This window comes from Anabrus simplex, chromosome 10 (genome assembly GCF_040414725.1).
Source record: "Anabrus simplex isolate iqAnaSimp1 chromosome 10, ASM4041472v1, whole genome shotgun sequence".
Classification (NCBI taxonomy): Eukaryota; Metazoa; Arthropoda; class Insecta; order Orthoptera; family Tettigoniidae; genus Anabrus; species Anabrus simplex.
The window spans coordinates 130,428,117-130,451,032 of NC_090274.1; the positions used below are offsets into that span (position 1 = coordinate 130,428,117).

General features: G+C 44.5%; 1 protein-coding gene and 1 long non-coding RNA gene across 5 annotated transcripts in view; one reads left to right on the forward strand and one right to left on the reverse strand.

The window, feature by feature from the left end:
* Hip1 (Huntingtin interacting protein 1) overlaps positions 1 to 22,916 on the reverse strand; it is a 604,867-nt gene that overhangs the window by 528,185 nt on the left and 53,766 nt on the right. For 2 of the 4 annotated variants that reach the window (XM_067154584.2, XM_067154582.2), the window contains exon 1: positions 8,795 to 8,953. The exons of the other annotated variants lie outside the window; for them this stretch is intronic. In XM_067154584.2, the coding sequence (XP_067010685.2) occupies positions 8,795 to 8,848 (54 nt within the window). In that variant the 5' untranslated portion in view covers positions 8,849 to 8,953. Of the gene's footprint in view, positions 1 to 8,794; positions 8,954 to 22,916 lie in introns of those variants that run through there. 4 annotated transcript variants of the gene reach the window in all.
* Positions 9,015 to 22,916, forward strand: part of LOC136882076 (uncharacterized) — a 61,728-nt gene continuing 47,826 nt past the window's right edge. The window contains exon 1 of the long non-coding RNA XR_010861082.2: positions 9,015 to 9,115. This is a non-coding gene — a long non-coding RNA (uncharacterized lncRNA). The remainder of the gene's footprint in view (positions 9,116 to 22,916) is intronic.

Sequence of the window (22,916 nt, forward strand, 5' to 3'; positions counted from 1 at the left end):
CCCGACCCGGCCGGGAATCGAACCCGGGACACTCTGAACCGAAGGCCAGTACGCTGACCGTTCAGCCAACGAGTCGGTACCTCCAGTACTGACACGGTAGTGGTGGTGACTGTTTTAAGAGGAAGTACAACTAGGCAATCGTCCTCTATACAACACTAATCAAAAAACAATGGAAGGAATAGGACACTTGGAAAACTGAAGGTATCGGCCAAAGAAAGACAAGGGTCACGAAGGGCGTGAAAATGAAAGACTCCCTAGGCCTCGAGTCCGGGTCGGAAAAGAACAAGAGTCGACCAAGGGAGGTCGGATAGTGACGAGCCTCGCACAAGGACTCGGCTAAGGGCCCCGTGGTCACCAACGCACGCTCCCAAGTTGAGAGCCGCTGGGGGACCCTTTAAGTCGCCTCTTACGACGGGCAGGGTTTAGCGTAGGTGTTATTCTACCCCCCCCCCCCCCCCACAGGGGAATGGCTTACGTGCCAGGGCGTATAACGTCTGCCCACTAGTGTCTGCAGTGAATGTAAAAAGTTCGTACGATATGTTGCTAGTGTGCCAAGTGAAGCATGTAGTTGTGTCAAATACCGAAAGGTTTACAAAAACATCGAAAAATGCATGACCTTATTTTCTTTCATTAGAAAGCTTATCAAATTTAAGAAATTGGTAGTCAAGTAGTGAAAACTTGACATTTCACTCATTCATGTGATTTTTAAATACGTCGTAAACGGTGGTTTGCTGCTCCTTTTCGAGCGGACTCCAAGTGCTTTCGATGCCCTGGAAGTCTTGGCCACTAACAGGTTTCCACTAATGTCATTATTAAAACGTTAATTAGTGGCAGCACGTTTCCTCAAACAGGGCCGGACACAGAACCACGTGTAAGACAGGCTGTATTTGAGCTTAAGTTGAGGAAACAGAACTCAATGAACGTCCGTTCTGTTTGTTATGGTCGCGCAAGTCAGCACCGTGACTAAAAACTAGCTAGTCTTGAATACTCACAGGATAGCTTTCAGACTAGGACTGAAAAAAATCACAAACTAATACAAGCTCGCTTGCAATGTACAACTATGCGTACTGGTTGGGCGGAATGTGCACAGTGGCGCTCGTCCAATAGGTAATTTGTTATTTACAAAATGTAACGTAAGATATGATTTTCCGGTGCACTGCATGGTTTTGTTTTTATTCACTTAATGTGAGTAAATGCAATAAATCATAACCTCTGCAAATGAGGTTACATTGCATAACAATAAGAAGCACGCAATAAGTTATCGATGTGGTTGCCCCTATTTACGTCATATACAATTTGCTAACATTGTGTGTTCAAAGGAATGCCATCTACATCAGATTTAGGTATGTATACATTCGTAATATACTTGAGTATTAAGGTATATAAGCAAAATACCGTATATACCGGACGAGTTGGCCGTGTGGTTGGGGGCACGGAGCTGTGAGCTTGCATCCGGGAGATAGTGAGTTCGAACCCCACTGCCGACAGTCCTGAAGATAGTTTTCCGCGGTTTCCCATTTTCACACCAGGCAAATGCTGGGACTGTACCCGAAGGCCGCAGCCCCTTCCTTGCCACTCCTAGACCTTTCCTATCCTGTTGTCGCCATAAGACCTATCTGTGTCGGTGTGACGTAAAAAAACAAATTGTCAAATATTGATATTATATTATTTCGTATTGGCCGACTGAGGACCACGTTTGGATGTTTGCCCAGGGTGTACCTGTCTTCCTTCTAGGTGGTTTGTCCAGGAACCTCCTGAAAGATGTCCAGTATTTCTGTTCCTGCAGATCTTTGTTTGCTTCCATCCACCATGGTGACTTGGTTTTCTAAACGATGCATCCTGTAGACGTGCCCATAAAATGTAGAAGTCTCTTCCTGGCCACGTCCGTGATTTTTCACAGTAATTGTAGAGCTCTTGGTTGGTTCGCTTCCTGGACTGGTCCTAATATCTTCCGCAATATTTTTCTCTCTTCCATTTCGAGCTTGCCCGCGAGTCCGTTCATGTTGAATATTAGAGATTCTGAAGCATATAAGGCTTCAGGAAGGAAGACTGTGGTAGTGCTTCAGGAGAGAGACTTTTTACTGTAGGCGTTCTTGGTCAGTTATGCCAGTTCTACCTTTGCTACTCCTATTATTATTAATATATTTATGTGTCATCGTACATCTTCGTTACGTATTGGCGGTACCCTAAATCTTCAAATTGTATCGAAAGGCAGCTACTGCCATCTCACAATGATAGCTTACCTAATATCAGTAAAACACATATCTTAGTTCTCCGTTTGAGATGAATAAACTTGCATTTGATCTTCTCTCCAGCGGTTTTCAATGCAGAAATTGCCTTTTGAAGGAGTTTAAGCGAGTCTTGGAGGAGTGCAAGCTCTCAATGGCTTAAGAAGGAAGGATAAAAAGGTGTGCAAGGATAAAATGTCCATCTTGACGGTGAGGGTGAGGCTCTAAAATCACTGAATGGCGTGGGGTAAATTAGTGGACATTTTTCACTTACCATCCTCTAAAATTAGACCTCAAGAACTTAAGGTACTCTCTGAAAATAAATGTCTCGTTTTGGGCTGACATGGTAGTTATTTTAGGAGATTCGTTTGTATTTAAGGTGTATTTGTTTTGCTGATCATATTCTGTTGTGTTGTGTATCATTTTCCAACACCACTCTTACCGAGAGAGTACGGGCCGCGTAGCTGTGAGATTGTGGCTCGAAGTCCACAGTCGCTTCCTTCAAGTCGCCCAAAGACTTGCCTGAGTTGACGCGACGTAAAACCAATTAAAAAACACGCTACTTTTGCTTCACGGGCACATGCACCATGGACCAACTTCTAAGTTTTTTCACCACTTTTTTTAACTGACAAACTCTCCTCATAAAATAAAACCGCAAACGATGTTAAAAACAGGCCAAAGAGATTTTATTATAGGCCAATAAAATTATCCCCAATTTCTAACTTTTTTTGCTTAAAAATCCTGTTATTTTTAATTCTAAATTCTTCCAACGGCTGTCATGGGGACAAAGAGTAGCCCACATCTTAACCCTGGAAATATGTATTTACGTATGCAGTTATAAGCTAGTCTTAGATTTCTAATCGACATGATAACCTTGAGACTAGGACTGAATATCAAACGAAACTTGCTTGATACTTAAAAAAAGAAAAGTCAGCCTTATACAATACACATAAAATGATTAAACAACTCGTTCCCTGCACGCCATGCGGCGAGTTGTGTGATATAAACTTTGTCTAAACTGAAAATATTAAGCCCCCTGTCCCGGTACGATCCCAGCAGACGCGATATGGCTACCCACTTACACACAGTATCATTGTTTGCGACAACTAACAGACCGAAAACTAACGTATTAGTGGACATGCCGGTGAACTCTTTACGGCCCTATTTACATAAAATGTCACTCATTTATGAACACTTAACCTTTACTCCTTGAGTTATAAGAAGACTCCATCCTAATAAGATTAAAGATTGCAAAATTGTAAGGAACAAGTACTCAGATAATACGAAAATCGGTTTTGAGTGAACGGATACCTGCCTAATACAGGTACCCGGGTATTATCGAACGCAAAGTAACCACGTACCCGAATACCCTTGAAACCACTAGCCAGTGTTTGGCAAACTAAGGAGTGACTATGACTAATGATTCAGTTTCGATCATCAGGGAAAAATATAGGAATACCTAATTAGCTTTTGTGTTTTTACGGAGCAAAGTTCTCTGTCAAACGTAAAGAGATTCATCTTTGTTGTTTATATTTTACATGTATCAGGTAGGAACGGATTGAGTTAGGTGGGAATGTTTGGTCTTAATCGCAGATTGTGCTGAAAGCCTGCAGTCAAATATCTTGGAACTTGAAAACAGTTGCAGGATGCCGCTTCCGTACCCGGTGTCCAGTCTTAGCTATGATAAAAATCATATACAATGATGTGGAGGGCCAAGGCAGACAGGGATTGGTACGTAGATGAAAGAAACAGAGCGAAACAAATAGTTGTTGAATCCAAAAAGAAGTCATGGGAAGATTTTGGTAATAACCTGGAAAGGCTAGGTCAAGCAGCAGGGAAACCTTTCTGGACAGTAATAAAGAATCTTAGGAAGGGAGGGAAAAAGGAAATGAACAGTGTTTTGAGTAATTCAGGTGAACTCATAATAGATTCCAGGGAATCACTGGAGAGGTGGAGGGAATATTTTGAACATCTTCTCAATGTAAAAGGAAATCATCCTGGTGGTGATGCAAACAGCCAAGCTCATGGGGAGGAGGAAAACGATGTTGGTGAAATTATGCTTGAGGAAGTGGAAAGGATAGTAAATAAACTCCATTGTCATAAGGCAGCAGGAATAGATGAAATTAGACCTGAAATGGTGAAGTATAGTGGGAAGGCAGGGATGAAATTGCTTCATAGAGTAGTCAAATTAGCGTGGAGTGTTGGTAAGGTACCTTCAGATTGGACAAAAGCAGTAATTGCCCCTATCTATAAGCAAGGGAACGGGAAGGATTGCAACAACTATCGAGGTACCTCACTGATTAGTATACCAGGCAAAGTATTCACTGGCATCCTGGAAGGGAGGGTGCGATCAGTCGTTGAGAGGAAGTTGGATGAAAACCAGTGTGGTTTCAGACCACAGAGAGGCTGTCAGGATCAGATTTTCAGTATGCGCCAGGTAATTGAAAAATGCTACGAGTGGAATAGGCAGTTGTGTTTGTTTTGTAGATCTAGGGAAAGCATATGACAGGGTACCGAGGGAAAAGATGTTCGCCATACTGGGGGACTATGGAATTAAAGGTAGATTATTAAAATCAATCAAAGGCATTTATGTTGACAATTGGGCTTCAGTGAGAATTGATGGTAGAATGAGTTCTTGGTTCAGGGTACTTACAGGAGTTAGACAAGGATGTAATCTTTCACCTTTGCTGTTTGTAGTTTACATGGATCATCTGCTGAAAGGTATAAAATGGCAGGGAGGGATTCAGTTAGGTTGAAATGTAGTAAGCAGTTTGGCCTATGCTGACGACTTGGTCTTAATGGCAGACTGTGCCGAAAGCCTGCAGTCTAATATCTTGAAACTTGAAAATAGGTGCAATGAGTATGGTATGAAAATTAGCCTCTTGAAGACTAAATTGATGTCAGTAGGTAAGAAATTCAACAGAATCGAATGTCAAATTGGTGATACAAAGCTAGAACAGGTCGATAATTTCAAGTATTTAGGTTGTGTGTTCTCCCAGGATGGTAATATAGTAAGAGAGATTGAATCAAGGAGTAGTAAAGCAAATGCAGTGAGCTCGCAGTTGCGATCAGCAGTATTCTGTAAGAAGGAAGTCAGCTCCCAGACGAAACTATCTTTACATCGGTCTGTTTTCAGACCAATTTTGCTTTACGGGAGCGAAAGCTGGGTGGACTCAGGATATCTTATTCATAAGTTAGAAGTAACAGACATGAAAGTAGCAAGAATGATAGCTGGTACAACCAGGTGGGAACAATGGCAGGAGGGTACTCGGAATGAGGAGATAAAGGCTAATTTAGGAATGAACTCGATGGATGAAGCTGTACGCATAAACCGGCTTCGGTGGTGGGGTCATGTGAGGCGAATGGAGGAGGATAGGTTACCTAGGAGAATAATGGACTCTGTTATGGAGGGTAAGAGAAGTAGAGGGAGACCAAGACGACGATGGTTAGACTCAGTTTCTAAAGATTTAAAGATAAGAGGTATAGAACTAAATGAGGCCACAACACTAGTTGCAAATCGAGGATTGTGGCGACGTTTAGTGAATTCTCAGAGGCTTGCAGACTGAACGCTGAAAGGCATAACAGTCTATAATGATAATGTATGTATGTAAAAATGATGTGGAACGATGCCTTAAGAAGCAAAGAGGAGAGATGTTTCCTTTATGCTTGCCAGAAACCCACCATCCCACCTCTAGAAGTATTATTACTTATATCGAAGAATTAAAACCGAGACTGTGTAAATCAGCTGAATACAACCACGTGCTGTTCCTATTCGCCGGTCAATGTGCGTAGCTCACATCGTGTGCAAGTACAGGGCTGTCATATTCGCTAAAAGTAAGAACCGCCAATTTTACTCTCACTTCTTGTAATTTTTGTCCAATCCATCCAGACCAATGATGGTTCCACGCGGCTCTAACCTGGGGGCTTACGCCAGATGCAGTGAGTATGATATGAAAATTCACATTCCCAAGACTAAATTGATGTCAATGAGGAAGAAAAAAAAACCTGAGATAAGGTGCAGCAAAGCTAATGCAGTGAGTATCAATTGAGTTCTGTAAGAAAGAAGTCAGCTCCCGGACGTACTTACACCGGTCTGTCTTCAGACCAATTTTGCTGTAAGGGAGTAGAATCTGGGCGGACTCAAGATATATTATTCATAAGTTAGAATGAATGATCGCTGGTACAAACCAGTGGGAACAATAGCAAGTGGGTACTCGGAATGAGGAGATAAAGGCGAGTGAAATTGATGGATGAAGCTGTACGCAAAATCAGCTTCAATGTTGGGGTCATATGAGGCGAATGGGGGAGTTAAGGTTACCTAGAAGAATAATGGACTCTTATGGAGGGCAAGAGAAGTAGAGGGAGACCAAGACAACGATCGCTGGACGCAGCTTTTAACGACTGATGTGAAACCAAACACGGCCAGAGTTAGAGGAGTTCAGTAAACTCACAAAGGCTTGCAAACTGAACGCTGAAAGGCACAACAGCCGATAACGAAGATGCATATGAATACTTTATTATATTTGAATCGAAAATCAAGGAACATAGAATACAAAAATCTAAAAGTGTAACAGATGAACTGTTTAGTTGAAATATTTTTTAAAGCAACTGAAATTCTTATTGATATATTTGAAATGAAAACGCAGATGGTAGAAGAAAACACAAATGAGCTCTTACCGTGTTTCACTTCGGTATCGCTGTAGACCGCGACTTCCTTGATCGTAATGATTTGAGCTCTGTTCCGAGGATTATTTGGAGATTCTTTTGCAGTCTGAACTCAAATCAATCAAGTCGGGATCTTACTCGTTATAATTTCCTCTGTTTGCAATTTCTTATACATTCATGCAGATTTCCATACGAAGTGTTGATTTTAATAGATTGTTACACATTCTATGGTGAAGAGGTACACAAGGAAGAATTTTTTGACACCTCATCAAGATGTCATTCTACTAAACTCATCATGCCTTTCAGCATTCAGTCCGCAAGCTTGCGAATGAACGAAGGGCTCCTACAATAACCACGACCCGCGAGTCTACCCTCCATGGTGGCATTCTGATACGTAATGAACACTTTCTTCATAATCGCAACTGCAAGCTTCCCCGCACCTCACTCTACTTGAAATGATCCACCTGTTCCCACTTTAGGTTTCTTCCCTACTGACATCACTTTATTCCTGGAAATGCTCAGATCACACTCGCTACAGCTCTTTTCAAGTATCAGCATACACCAAACTGCTTACAACACTTCCACCCAACTGAATCTCTCCCTGTCATTTTAGGCTATACATTTCAATAAATTATCAATATACACTAAGTTTATGAACAACAAAGGTGACAAAGATTCCGACCCCTGAAAGGACTGAGCCAAGTACCACCAATTCTCACAGCGGCCCGACCGTCAGCATAAATGCCTTTGCCATATTTCGTGTGCGTATAACCGGGGTTAAACATAATCCAAATTATTTTCAACCCCGGTTATACGCACACACTCGAACTCCACACAAACTTTATACTCCTACACATAATTAATCAACGACATTAATAAGACACTCAAATTATATAAAACAAACTTAACACTCATTACTGACCGACAGAGGCTCACCGGCATCGGTACCTCACAAACTATCTATCTCCTCGTGGATAGACAGAATTAAACAGTTAACCACGGACTGAAGCGGCATCTGATTGTAAGGTGCCGAGTGCCATGGCTGTCCATTTCTCGAGCACACTACAGGCAGTCACACCACCTCACTACCTCCCCCACTGCTAAGCCTTCCACTCATTCCACCATCGAACCCAAGACCCACCATCGATCCCTCCACCCCACCCCATTCATTTCATCACCAGACCACCACCCCAATCAAGTATTATCTCCCACCAAGCCACAGAAGCATTGGAACCTCGGGCACAGCCGAGGCGGAACACAACGACGAAAAACACCACAACGCTGCAAATCTACACATACTGTTTTTTCTAAATTAATAACAGTGTCACAAAGACCGACACACAAGAATATCGTTACAAATATTCTTGCTAACAAACCAGCGGCAAGGTCCTAAGCAACACTGGGCGTGGTCAATGCTGAGATGGGTCACCATTCAAGCATAGCCTACCACTTGCCGCTGGAGCATAAATTTATTAATTTACTTAATACATCAGCCTTGGTATCACATACAACGCGCGAATGGCAATCTGTAGCCATAAACACCTAATCCAGCACTCCATAATACAGAACTAAATTATTATTATTATTAACTCATATAAACTTATTCTTAGAATATTTTCCCGAACAGATCAGGTGAGCAGCGCACCGGTACTTGACCTCAATTAAGGTGACCCAAGGGTGCTTCCACGGTAAAATATGGCCTGGTATGCTGATCACTGAAACACCTTGACAGTTATCGGAATCCTTCATCTTCTCGTTATAGCTAGATGCAATCATGATTAAGCAGTACTTAAGGTTGTCGTTCCAAGGTGATTGGTCAATTGATTGAAAAAGAAGTACCTTATTTCACCCAAGTAGACTAGCTGTGGCCCGGCCACAAACTGTAGTACAAATATACTTACGAATTGGTAGTACTGTTTCTCATTCATCCTGGGCAGCAACTTCACTGCTTCCATATTGGCAATAAACACGCACACGACTACGCACAGATTAAGTAATTTACTGATCCATGGATATTGTAGCTTTTCGTTTTTTTTCCCGAGAACGTGACGACAAGGCAGTGTTCCTGGACACTCCCAAGTCGATAAGGAAGTTATGATAATGCTAAAAACAGCCGGGGACAAAGCCGATAACAGGATTGACGTCGCCCAATGAGACCAAGTCAGGTGACTCTCAGATTACCTATTGAACCTCAAGCGAGTTGCATTTCCAGAAATGTAAAGGTAAGTTTGACTGCATGTACGCTAAGTTATACACATTTTAAAGTATTAGAGTTATTCTGAGTCTTCTTATTTCCCTTCTTGATATCGTTCTAACAGTTTTATCATATCCAGTGAAGTGAAATTTAAGTGAAAACTTTATTTGACTAAGTGAAATTTCTAAATAATCAGCTAGTTGTTCTCTTTTACTGTGGGGCTATCCATCTACTCTAGTAGAATATGTAATTTCAGACGGCTGAGCCCAACTTGGCAGGTAATTACAGTACAGAATGAAACGTTAGGCCTTCCCCTAAAGTAGCATTTCACTTGGCGCGATAGTGGCACATTCCCCGACTTAACATACAGATCCATCACTCTCTCTTGTCTTATTCTTCAAACATTCCATTGCGATATTTTTTATTTTCTTAAGTCATCTTCACAATTTTCCATGCGGTTTTTACACCTTAAAACAATCATGACGAATACCATTGCCAGTGAACACGTTAGTAATGCACGGTGTTGATATGGACTAAGCAGCAGAAGTCTAAATTCATGAATTAGTGCTCGGAAATTGTTTCCTTTATAACTTTTGTTATTCAGCTCAGTACTTTTCGACAGGACCAATACCCATTTTTTGCATGTCATCCCCTCCCCAGAGACTAAGTCGTATGTGTACGAAGTTTGGTTGAGAGCTATGCTGGAACATACTTTCATCCATAATCTCGATCATTTTGGATATATTCTTTTACACCCTTCTCATCGCCGTGCCAATGGGACTGAAATTATATCTGGAGTGTGACTATTCACCTCAGCGACCCCAAAAACTATGGATTCTATCCCCTCTCCATCCCCGCCCAAAAGAGCCCTATGAGCGTCTTATAGAACAGTAAATATTATTTTTCCAGATAGTACGTCATTTGTGTACCAATTCTGATTAACTGCTGATGATGATGATGCTTGTTTAAAGGGGCCTAACATCGAAGGTCATCGGCCCCTAATGGAACGAAATGGACGAAATGATATATGATATTAAGAATGTAAAATGTATCTACTGACAACAGTTTAAAAAATGGTGGTGAGAAAATGAGTATGAGATTAAAATAATAGGTAGGTAGGTAGGTAGGCAAGTGTTATTCTGCCTGAAGGCAGGTCGAGGTGTTCCTGAGCAGGAGTTTACGTGCGGTAGGGTGGCCAGTTCCTTTCCGCTCTTCCATTCCCTTACCACCCCGCCAACAGCGCGTGGCAACCCATCCAACTCCTGACCACGCCCAATGTTGCTTAACTTCGGAGATCTCACGGGATCCGGTGTTTCAACACGGCTACGGTCGGTGGCAGATTAAAATAATCAGTGGATCTAATTCGCAATGCCTTATTTTCTAATAAAATAAGAGAAAATACAGGGGAAAAAAGGAATAAGGTATCGCCTGGTAGTGCAGATATATATACATAATTTACATTAGACGTTAAAATAACACATTAACATACCCAACACAAACTAAAAAAGTCAATAAAGTCAATGAGGTAAAAGCGCAATTGACACAAATACACGAGGACAAAGGACATCATTACACACGATAAAACAGACCATTAACCCTCATAAAGCGGATGACGAGGTCTGCTGACTGCTAGTCATCTCGCAAGATACGGGAGATTGTACTCGACAGGTTAAGACTACGGCGAAGATTGACCAGATCCATACACTCCGTAAGGATGTGTACCACGGTAAGATGGTCGCCGCAGGTACACACGGGAGGAAGTTCTCCTTTCAAAAGATGCGAGTGAGTCAGGATACCGTGGCCGATCTGAAGACGACATAATACCACTGCTTCCCTCCGCGAAGCCCGAAGGGAAGTCCTCCACACCTTCGTTGTTCCTTTTATCGCTCTCAGCTTGTTGGGAAGTGGAATGGCCTGCCACTCCATCTCCCAAGAGGACATAACCAGATGTCTCAGCTGAGAGCGAATATCACTTGCTGGAACCTTGAAAGGCAATGGGGCAAGTGTAACTGCCTCCTTGGCAGACTGATCTGCTAACTCGTTTCCCTTTATGCCCATGTGGCTTGGGAGCCACATAAACGTGATTTTGGTGCCGGCATCCGAACACCAAGCCAGCAGGTCCTGGATCCGCTGCACCAGAGGGTGCCGAGGGAAACAGGTATCAATAGACTCTAGCAAGCTCAAGGAGTCAGTACACACAAGAAAGTGTCGGCGCCCATTGTACAGTGCGTACCGCAGAGCTTCACAGATAGCATAGAGCTCTGCTGCGTACACACTATAGGTTTCCGGGAGAGCAAAAAGAAACCTATCATTGTCGACAACGAACGCACAGCCCACCTTCGTATCTGTCCTTGAACCATCCGTGTAAACGACGACTGAACCTGGATAGCGGCCTACAACGGACAGGAAGAGCCTCCGATAAATCGAAGGGTCCGTGTTTTCCTTCGGGCCAGTGTGCAGGTCCAGGATTATTTCAGGTCGTCGTACTACCCACGGAGGTACCCCACTTGGTTGTCTGACAAGGCAAGGAACCGAAGGTACGTGAAACAATCTGTAACTGCTATCCAAGCGTATTCCAACCAGCCGCGTTGCTCGAGGATAAGCAGCGTACAGCAAACGGCTGCCATTGTTGGACACGCAAGGATAGCTTGGATGAAGTGGCAACTGTCGCAAATTTGCAGCATACGAAAGAAGCATTTGCTGGCGCCTCAGGTGTAAAGGCGGCACACCAGACTCAGCGAGCAGGCTGGCAATGGTGCTTGTACGAAAAGCTCCCGTCGCCAACCTAACACCGCTGTGGTGGATGCTGTTCAGCTTCCCAAGCACACTTGGCCTTGCTGAGCCATATGCTGCACTGCCGTAGTCTAACCTAGATAAAATGTGTGCCCTGTAAAATCGTAGGAGCACAGCGCGGTCAGCTCCCCAATTAGTACTGCTAAGAAACTTCAAGAGATTAAGCCTCTTGGTGCATTGCACTTTCAGCTCCCATACGTGTGAGTCCCCTGATAATTTACTGTCAAAAAGGAGCCCAAGAAATCGGTAAGTGTCAACAACTGGAAGAACGACATTTCCTAAAAGCTCAGGATGGGGGTGAAGAGTACGTTGACGACAAAAGTGGACAACAGAGGTCTTTGCGGCAGAAAACCGAAAGCCATATTCTAAGGTCCACTGCTCCACCCTCCTAATAGCTTGCTATAATTGTCGCTCGGCGACTGCCATACTGCACGAGCTATAGTGCAGAGCAAAATCGTCCACATATAGAGACGGTATTACTGCTGGACCAGCAGCAGCTACAATACAGTTTATGGCAATCGCGAACAGAGTGACACTAAGAACCGATCCCTGTGGGACTCCATTTTCCTGAACGTGGTATTGCGAATATGGCCTCCCTACTCGGACACGAAATAGACGGAGGGACAAAAAATTCGCAATAAAGAACAGCAAGTGACCTCGGAATCTCCACTGATGCACGACTGAAAGGATACCATAACGCCATGTGGTGTCATAGGCCTTCTCTAAATCAAAGAAAACAACTACCAAATGCTGTTTACGGAGAAACGCATCATGGATAGAGCTCTCCAGACGTACCAAGTGATCAGTGGTCGAGCGAGCGGCTCGAAAACCACATTGGAACTCGGAAAAGAGTCCCTGTCTCCCCAGACACCACACAAGTCGAAGACTGACCATCCTCTCAAAAAGCTTACACAGGCAGTTTTGTATGACAAATCGGTCTGTAACTTCCTGCATACTTAGGATCTTTGTCAGGCTTGAGGACAGGAATAACTATGCCCTTTCGCTACTGAGACGGAAAATCACCCTCTATCCAAATTCGATTGAACAAACGAAGGAGATATAGTAAACTATCATTACTAAGGTGTTTCAACATTTGGTTATGGATGTTGTCTGGTCCAGGAGAAGTGTTCTTGCAAAGCACTAATGCGCTGTGGAGTTCCCACTCCGTAAAGGGCATGTTATAGTCCTCTGAAGCATGAGTGGCAAAACTGAGGTGATGACGTTCTGTCCCCCGCTCCAGAGCGAGGAAATCACGATGGTAAATCCCGGAAGCAGAGACATCCGCGAAATGGCTAGCTAGATGAGTAGCATAATTGGATGGTTCTGCGGCCACCACCTCCTCCGGCTCCCAGAGGCCTCCTCCACCACCACCACCACAGCCAGAGGCCTCCCAGAGGTCTCCTCCACCACCCGCGGGAAATTTGAATTTGTAAACAAAGCCACGTGCTTTTTGACAGCTATCATTGATAACAACGCATCGCTAACCTCAGTACTGCCATCTTGACAGGCCTAAACCTCAGTACTCCCAACTTAACCTAACTAGCGCGAGATTTGAATAGGTAAACAAATCCACGTGCTTTTTGACGGCTGTCATCCACCATCTTTAAACTACAGAGCACCGTGCTGCCCTCTTTATCGTAGTAGCTGGAAATTCATCACCTGTCATCCGCAGTGCTGCCATCTTAACGGGCCTAAACCTTAGTGCTACCAACTTAACCTCACTAGCGCGAGATTTGAATCGGTAAACAAATCCACGAGCTTTTCTGACAGCTGTCATCCGCCATCTTTAATCAACAGAACACCATGCTGCCCTCTATATCTTTGAAATGTGGTGGCGGATAATTTGAAAAATGCTTTTTGATAGCAGCCATCTTTAATCAAGAGAGCACCGTGCTGCACTCTATGTGGTAGCGGCAATTTGAAAACTTCTAAGTGCCCCTGTTTGGAAACAAACCACGTGCTTTTTTGACAGCTACATCCGCCATCTTTAATCAAGGGAGCACCGTGCCGCACTCTTTAGTTGAAATGTGGTGGCGGCAATTTGAAAAATTCCACGTGCTCTTGTTTGGAAACAATGCTACATGCTTATTTGACAGCTACCGTCCGCCATCTTTAATCCATAGAGCACAGCGCTGCCCTCTTTAGCTACTTACCTTTGAAATGTGGCGGCGGATAATTTGAAAAATCCTTTTTGACAGCAGCCATCTTTAATCCAGAGAGCACCGTGCTGCCCTCTTTAGCTAGATACCTTTGAATTCCACGTGACAGCAGCCATCTTAAATCAAGAGAGCACCGTGCTGCCCTCTATGTGGTGGCGGCAATTTGAAAAATTCTACATGCCCTTGTTTGGAAACAAATTCACGCGCTTTTTGACAGCCGTCATCCGCCATCTTTAATCAACAGAGCACAGTGCTGCCCTCTTTAGCTAGATACCTTTGAAATGTGGTGGCGGCAAATTCCACTTGCTCTTGTTTGGAAACAAAGCCATGTGCTTTTTGACAGCTGTCATCCACCATCTTTAATCAATAGAGCACTGTGCTGCTATCATGCGGGCAATTTCGTCTGTTGTCATCCGCCATCTTTAATCCACAGAGCACCGTGCTGCCCTCTATGTGGTGGCGGCAATTAGAAAAGTTCTGTTAGCTGTCATCCGCCATCTTTAATCAAGAGAGCACCGTGCTGCCATCTTTAGCTAGATACCTTTGAAATGTGGTGGCGGCAAATTGAAAAATTCCACGTGCTCTTGTTTAGTAAACAAACTCACGCGCTCTTTGTCAGCTGTCATCCGCCATCTTACATCGCAAACCTCAGTGCGGCACTCCTTAGTTGAAATATGGTGGCGGATAATTTAAAAAGAAAAATTCTACAGCAGCCATCTCTCGACGCTAATTGCACAAGATGGTGGCTATACATGACTCCTTAAAGGTGCTTATGCAAGATGGCTACTATACATAGGTTCTTATGAGACTCCCTTGGGATGCTTGCGTAAGATAGCGGTTATACAAGGCTCCTTATGAGACGCCCTAGAGATGCTTGCGCAAGATGGCGGTTGCTGTTATGAGGCAGCTTAAGGGTCCTTGCACAAGATGGCTAGAGATACCCTAAGGATGCTTGCGCAAGATGGCGGACGCAAGATGGCGGCTATACACGACTCCTTATGAGACTCCTTAAGGGTGCCTGCGCAAGATGGCTGCTGCTCTTATGAAGAAAGCTAGCTTAGAGGCTAACGTGTCGTGCTAGTTCGATTCATTAAATTTGGGGCTTAAATGCAAAATGTTAAATATTTCGAAAACGGTGCATCGTAGAGCAAAACGGACAAAATTTCCCAATACCTCGGTTCGCAATATGGGGGACAAGTAAAACATAGTCTATTGATGAGATCAACGGTTCGGTTCCTACTTAGGCTCTTTGGCATTCGCTCTGTTTTAGCTTGTATTGAAGCACGTCTTCGCAACATGATCAAGTCTAGCTATGGTAGAGAGTATAACGTGCCGTGCAGGTTCGATTCATTAAATTTGGGGCTTAAAGCAAAATGTTAAATATCTCGAAAACGGACAAAATTTTTCTACCTAATACCTAGGTTTGCAGTATCAGGAACATGATAACATAAGAGAAACATAGTCTAATGATGAGATCGACGGTTCGATTCCTACTTAGGCCCTTCGGCATTGGCAGCTATCTATTTCTACAAGATGGCGGCTATTCATAGCTTCCTATGAGACAGCTTAAGAGCGCTTGCACAAGATGGCTGCTGCTCTTATGAGACGCCCTAGGGGTGCTTGCGGGAGGTAGCAGCGACAAGACGATGACTATACACAGCTGCTTATGATACGGCCTAGAGGTGCTCACACAAGATGGCGGCTGCTCTGATGAAGAAAGCTAGCTTTGCATCGCGCAGGTATTTTTACAGCACTAAACCTCATACCTTTGAAATTTGGTGGCGGGCAATTTGAAAAATTCGACGTGCTTTTTCTTCACAGCAGCTATCTTTAGACAATAGCGGCTATACATAAGCTGTTAAGGCCTCCTCTTATAGCACGGCATAGCTCTATCGAACAAGTTTAAACCTGCATCGGAATAGCTAGAGTAAGCACGTGCTGCAGTGATGACGTCATTATGCATGTTTAGACTTGCAAATCACTAAAGAAACATAACAAGACTAGAATCGAACACTGCACTCTATACCGTGATCATGTGATCGGAACATTGATTGAAGTGTTTAGAACACTAAATAAGTGATCAAGACTATAATAGAACACTGTACTCGATACAACATGTGTTTAGAACATGCCAGGGGATACCTTTGTTCTAAGAAGATTAGATTACCGCACATTCCTTGTAGGGCTAATAGGCGAAAGGGCTAATGGGCTAAAGGGCTAATGGGCTAAAGGAGCAACAACCTCATCGATCGCTATCAGGAAGAACGCTTGTACTTTGTTAAGTGTAGAAAATTAATCTTTATTTGTAAATGGTTTCATGTTCAGAACAAGGAATGGAACCTAGGGGTTACGTCTTACTTAATAAAATCCCCGAGGTGCGATGAGTTACGTTTTTCGAACTAGTGTTTGGAACACTGAACTTTTCAAGATGATAGAGAGTTTAGCAATGTTCTGTTGTTGGATTATAAATTCCGCGCTACAACATGCATACGGTAGCAGGCTTGAGGTTTACCGCCGTAAAGAGGACAAGAGTGAGGTTAGCAATGTTCCGTTGGATTTTAAATTCCGCGCTATAACATGCATAAGGTGGCAGCCTTGAGGTTTACCGCCGTCAAGATGGCAGCAGTGAGTTTAGCGACGTTCTATTGTCCTTCAAAGTGTGGTTAGGGTTCGTCAAGAAGACAGTTGTCAAAAAAGCACGTGGCTATGTTTACCAAACAAGAGCACGTGGCTGTGACGTCACGGTCACGTAGTATGCTGCGTCAGCATGAAAAGATTAATATCTACACCTACGTAGTTAACACTCTGCTACGTTCACAAGATTTTTTACACATAAGTATTCTTTATGCTTTACGTTCGTGTACATAGGTTATGTTAAGATAGCAGCAGATACAAGCGATAGTCACACGCTCTAGCAGAAGATGCATGCATTATCAAAATGTGGTGTGTACACGCTTTTAAACCTCGCTATTCTTACCGCTGCCATGTTCACAAGATTTTTAAACATCGCTATTCTTTGTACTTTAAGTTCATGCACATAGGCTATGCTAAGATAGCAGCACAAACACATGCGAACTTTGTACATTCTAGTGGAATAAGTTTAGTACTGCGTGCATTTTTCAATTTGCCGCCACCACATTTCAAAGGTATCTAGCTAAAGATGGCAGCACGGTGCTCTTTTGATTAAAGATGGCGGATGACAGCTAACAGAACTTTTCAAATTGCCCGCTACTACAGAGGGCAGCACCTTGCTCTGTAGATTAAAGATGGCGGATGACAGCTGACTAAATTGCCCACATGATAGCAGCACAGTGCTCTATTGATTAAAGATGGCGGATGACAGCTGTCAAAAAAGCACGTGGCTTTGTTTCCAAACAAGAGCACATAGAATTTTTCAAATTGCCACCACCACATTTCAAAGGTATCTAGCTAAAGAGGGGAGCACGGTGCTCTCTGGATTAAAGATGGCTGCTGTCAAAAAGCATTTTTCAAATTATCCGCCACCACATTTCAAAGGTAAATACCTAAAGAGGGCAGCGCTGTGCTCTATGGATTAAAGATGGCGGACGGTAGCTGTCAAATAAGCATGTAGCATTGTTTCCAAACAAGAGTACGTGGAATTTTTCAAATTGCCGCCACCACATTTCAACTAAAGAGTGCGGCACGGTGCTCCCTTGATTAAAGATGGCGGATGTAGCTGTCAAAAAAACACGTGGTTTGTTTCCAAACAGGGGCACTTAGAAGTTTTCAAATTGCCGCTACCACATAGAGTGCAGCACGGTGCTCTCTTGATTAAAGATGGCTGCTATCAAAAAGCATTTTTCAAATTATCCGTCACCACATTTCAAAGATATAGAGGGCAGCATGGTGTTCTGTTGATTAAAGATGGCAGATGACAGCTGTCAGAAAAGCACGTGGATTTGTTTACCGATTCAAATCTCGCGCTAGTGAGGTTAAGTTGGTAGCACTAAGGTTTAGGCCCGTTAAGATGGCAGCACTGCGGATGACAGGTGATGAATTTCCAGTTACTACGATAAAGAGGGCAGCACGGTGCTCTGTAGTTTAAAGATGGCGGATGACAGCTGTCAAAAAGCATGTGGATTTATTTACCTATTCAAATCTCGCGCTAGTTAGGTTAAGTTGGTAGTACTGAGGTTTAGGCCTGTCAAGATGGCAGTACTGAGGTTAGCGATGCGTTGTTGTCTGTCAAACAGCACGTGGCTTTGTTTACAAATTCAAATTTCCCGCGGGTGGTGGAGGAGACTTCTGGAAGGCCTCTGGCTGTGGTGGTGGTGGTGGAGGAGGAGGACTCTGGAAGGCCTCTGGCTGTGGTGGTGGCTGTGGTGGTGGTGGAGGAGGCCTCTGGCTGTGGTGGTGGTGGTGGTGGTGGTGGAGGAGGAGGCCTCTGGCTGTGGTGGTGGTGGAGGTGGCCTCTGGGAGCCTGCGGTGGTGGTGGCCGCCGAATCCCTGTATTATACTACTTAGATGGTTAACAATTGAGAGTGGTTCAGTGACGATGTTGCCTGCAATGGAAATTCCCGGTACAGAAGATTATCTTTGGATACCCGAAATACGTCGAAGTTTAGTCCTCGCTTGAGATGGAGTATGTGACGTCTTAGACGACACATCTCTCTCCCAAGAAGCTTTCTTATTTTGGCGAATAAGGACTCGCACCTTAGCGCGGAGTTGTTTAAATGTTACCAAGTTGGCTACAGTAGGCTCTCTACGGTAACGTTTATGAGCGCGACGGCGTTCTCTGATAGCTGCTGTTATTGATTCGTTCCACCAAGGAAAGAGTTTACGACGAGGAGGACCCGAGAAGGATGGAATGGACTCCTCAGCAACAGCGAGAATAACTTGGGGGATGTAAGTTATTTCCTCGCCGACGGTCCGAATGATATCATCGTTAAAGACAGCTAGTGTTGCGTACTTTGGCCAATCTGCATGTTTAAGAATCCATCGAGGGGGAGCCTCGACGGATTTATGTATCAACAGAGTAAGAATGATGGGAAAATGGTCACTGTCACAGATTGTGTATTCCAGCGGAACCAACGTTCGGCTGCATAGACTTACGTCTGTGCGAGAATATGTGCCGTAACGTACACTGAAGTGTGTTGGTTCCCCTGTGTTCAAAATACATAAATCCACCTCTGTTACTAATGTTTCCAGCTCTCTTCACCGTGGGCAAGGCGTCTCAGAGCCGCAGATGGGATGATGGGCGTTAAAATCGCCCAACAAGAGGAGGGAGGTGGAAGCTGATCTATAAGATCAGTGACATTTATGTTAAGAGGCTGGCCTGGTGGAAAATAAACGTTACACACTGTTGCTATGACAGGCAGAGGAACCCGCACCGCAATTGCTTCCAGTGGGGTCTGTAGAGAATCCTCTTCACTGTAAGTATCAGAACGGACAAAAATGCCCACGCCACCAGACGCCTGGTGGGCATAATATCGTTCTGTGGGGCATAATATCGTTCTGTGGAGTATAGTCTGAAATTTCCCAAGACCATATGATGACCAGGTCTGAAGTTGGTCTCCTGAATACACACTATACTCGCTGCGTACTCACAAATTAGCTGACGTAACTCAGCAAGATGCCTGTCATAACCGTCACAATTCCACTGTAACAGTGCCATAGTGTGGACTATAAAAGGAGTGTTAGGTTATGAGCAACAAAATGCTCGCAAGCCTAAACACTATCAACATCTACTTCCGTAGATGTAGAGGACTGCGCGACATCCATCCCGTCATCAACAGACGGCGGGGATGCCGCCCAGAACTTCGACGTTTTTCGGGGGCGAGCACGTCCCCTACGAGAGCGCGCAGGTTTGGGAGCAGGAGTACCTCCTGGCGCAGACTCATACCCACCAGATGGGGGGCATGACTTCTCCTTCGCAGGGGAAGTGCGAGAGCGCTCAGCAAGGGCTCTTCTTCACCGCCTCCTTCTTTTCTGGTTTAGACGGGCTGGGAGATGGTTTCCCTGGTCGACGATGCCGCCCCCGCCTGGGGCACGGCTTTCGCCACAGACTTCTGGTTGGTCGAAGGTAGGATGGTCCCCCCCCCACCCTTCGAGCTTTTACTCTTTGCGACGCTGCTGGGAGCAGCAACAGTCGCCTTGTTTGCAGCGAACCTGGAACACTCAGCTATTATGCTGTAGTCGAGTGTACGGGCAGGTGTATTCGTGGAATTAAACTTACGGCGGGCTTCCTGGTAGGAAAGACCATCCAGGGTCTTGACCTCCTGGATCTTCTCACTCAGATATGTCGGACAGTTCTGATTCCGAGGAGAATGAAAACCGGAGCAGTTAGTGCACTTGTACGGAGTTGTGCACTCCTCCGCGCCGTGAGCTACTCGTCCACATGTACCACATACAGACTGATTCGAACAGCGAGATACCATATGTCCGAATCCCTGGCATTGATAGCATCGCATAGGAGGCGGGATGTACGGCCTCACATCGCAACGATAAGTTGTTACCTTGACTTTCTCTGGTAACACTGACAACTTGAAAGAGACAATGAAGGCCCCAGTGGAAACGTCTTCACCGTTCACCTTGCGCGTAATGCCCCGGACGTGTGCCACGCCACAGTTCTTAGTGTCTTCCATCAACTCGTCGTCAGTGTTCAAAATAATGTCGCGGTGAAAGATGACTCCGGGATCCAGATTCAAGGACTTGTGCTCCTCCACTTTGACGGGGATTTCGCCAAAGTGGTCGCACTTAAGCAACTGATCAGCTTGCAGTGCTGTACGAGTCTTCATAAGCAAACTACCATTGCGCATTTTCTTTGAGGTCCTCAAGTTCGCCGTAGACGCCTTCGTTGTGTCTACTAAAACGGATCGACTTAAAACAGCTTAAAATCATGCCCATCGGTTCTGATAGCGACCAGAAACCTATGGAAGCTGGATCCCACTCCTTCACGCTGCGCATGTTCCCAGGGAGTTGAACCTCTCAGGGAAGCAAAAGTTAAAGACTTCGGTGGGGGACCGCCTTGAGAGGGGCGACTTCGTTTGGAAGCCATCCCGAAAACTTCCTCCCCGAATTCGAATGCCACCCACTCCGATCAGGGGTCTCTGTAGGCGAACCAAGCAGCCAAGGCAATACCCACCTGGTCATAGCCGGTACTGCCCGCGTTCCGATGTTGGACGATGCCTAATACGGGATGACTGAGGCAATGAGCACTAAGACTCCCTTCAGTCACCCGCAATATCATGTACCCCATGGCACGTACAGAGCACTAAATATAGAGAAAAAATGAAAAAAATTATTAATAATAATATGTCTTTCTGGCATTCGGCTGTGCGGGGACCTGTGTTGTCAGGCGTATACCACTGCCAAGGTACATGGCGCTCCCACCCGCAATGTTCCTGGGTGGGCAATTGCGGGCTTTTGGGCGTAATCGCACACGTAAGAGGCCCATCTCCGGGCAGCACGCACATCAAAATTTTGAAATGGTCTACATATGACCCTCGGAAAAATAATAAAAAAATAAAGAGGGGACCATGGCCACGTGACCCTTTAAGTCGCCTTCTACGACAGGCAGGGATTACCTGTGAATGTATTCAACCCCTCCCATCCACAGGAGGTCCAACACATTATGCCAAACCGCATTCCATATCCGCGCCTAGGTCACCCCTTTTAGTCGACTCATACGACAGGCAGAGGATACTGCGGGTGTATTCTACATGTGCGTCCCCCACCCGCAGGGGTAGTGTGTTTGGTCCGCGAGAGGTATTTTATTTCGCTCAAGTCCGCAACCTGGGACGCCCCCGGCTACGCCAGCGTAGTAGGTTCGTGGTGATTAACAGCTATGCCCAAACGAACATGCATAATCTCGCTGCTGTAGAATGCTGGAGCTGACGTTACCATGGTTACGGCAGTTCATTTCTTTATCCGATTCCTAGAGAAGGGGTAGTGTGGTGCCAATATCTCCATAACGGTTGGTTTTAGAGCCTTAAAACATGGTTTTCGGGCCCGTAGGGCTTACCGAGCTTTGTCCCGTCCTTGCACGACAAATTCGTTATTTCGCCTATACTGGCCAATTATTTTTAAATCTCTCCCCCCCCCCCAATCGAATTGTTTTGAAAATAAAATACAGCCCATGTTAGTCACTGGCAATGCAGCTTTCTATAGGTGAAGTAATTTTTAAAATCGGTTCAGTAGTTTGAGTCTATCGGTTAGTATAGATATCGTTAGTAATGTCATTGCATGCAGCCACTACACGTGATGCCACTTCCTCTGATCAGGGAAGAATACTATTCCCTGACAGATACTCTTTGATTGTCTAACCTTTCTAATCTTCAAAATATTATACGAGAAAGAAAGTCTTCGTACAAACAGACCCCATCATTACCTATCGAAGGATAACCTAGCTACACTAGAATCTTTAAAAATGTTCTCTGGCTGGCTTCTACCAGACTAACCTATGAGCTCACAAGACAACCGTGTTATAAGGAAGAACTGCGATTAAACATACTATTGCCTTTTATGACAATAGCAAGCTTTACATCAAGAAGTGAAGGATTAAAAAAAACCGGATATGTGAACAGATTTTTACGGCATGATGACGCCAGAATAACGCACTTCTTATTACATGTTCATAAAACCATTGAAAAGTGCAAAAACCAAAATAATATGACTACGACGGGCGTCCTCTATAGTTAAATATTTACTATGTTTCTACTTCTTGCTTCACGTTTTGTCTCCACCGCTAACTACCTCCAGCATGGAGAGGAAAGTGGGAGGTATTCCAGCCAGTACGAGCACTCATCTCAATGACTCCCATTAGAAATAAATATACAAACAGAGGTATATATTTAGACAAATACCCGAATTAATTTAATACAATTATCTTCTTATTTTAATTGGTCCAAAACCCTA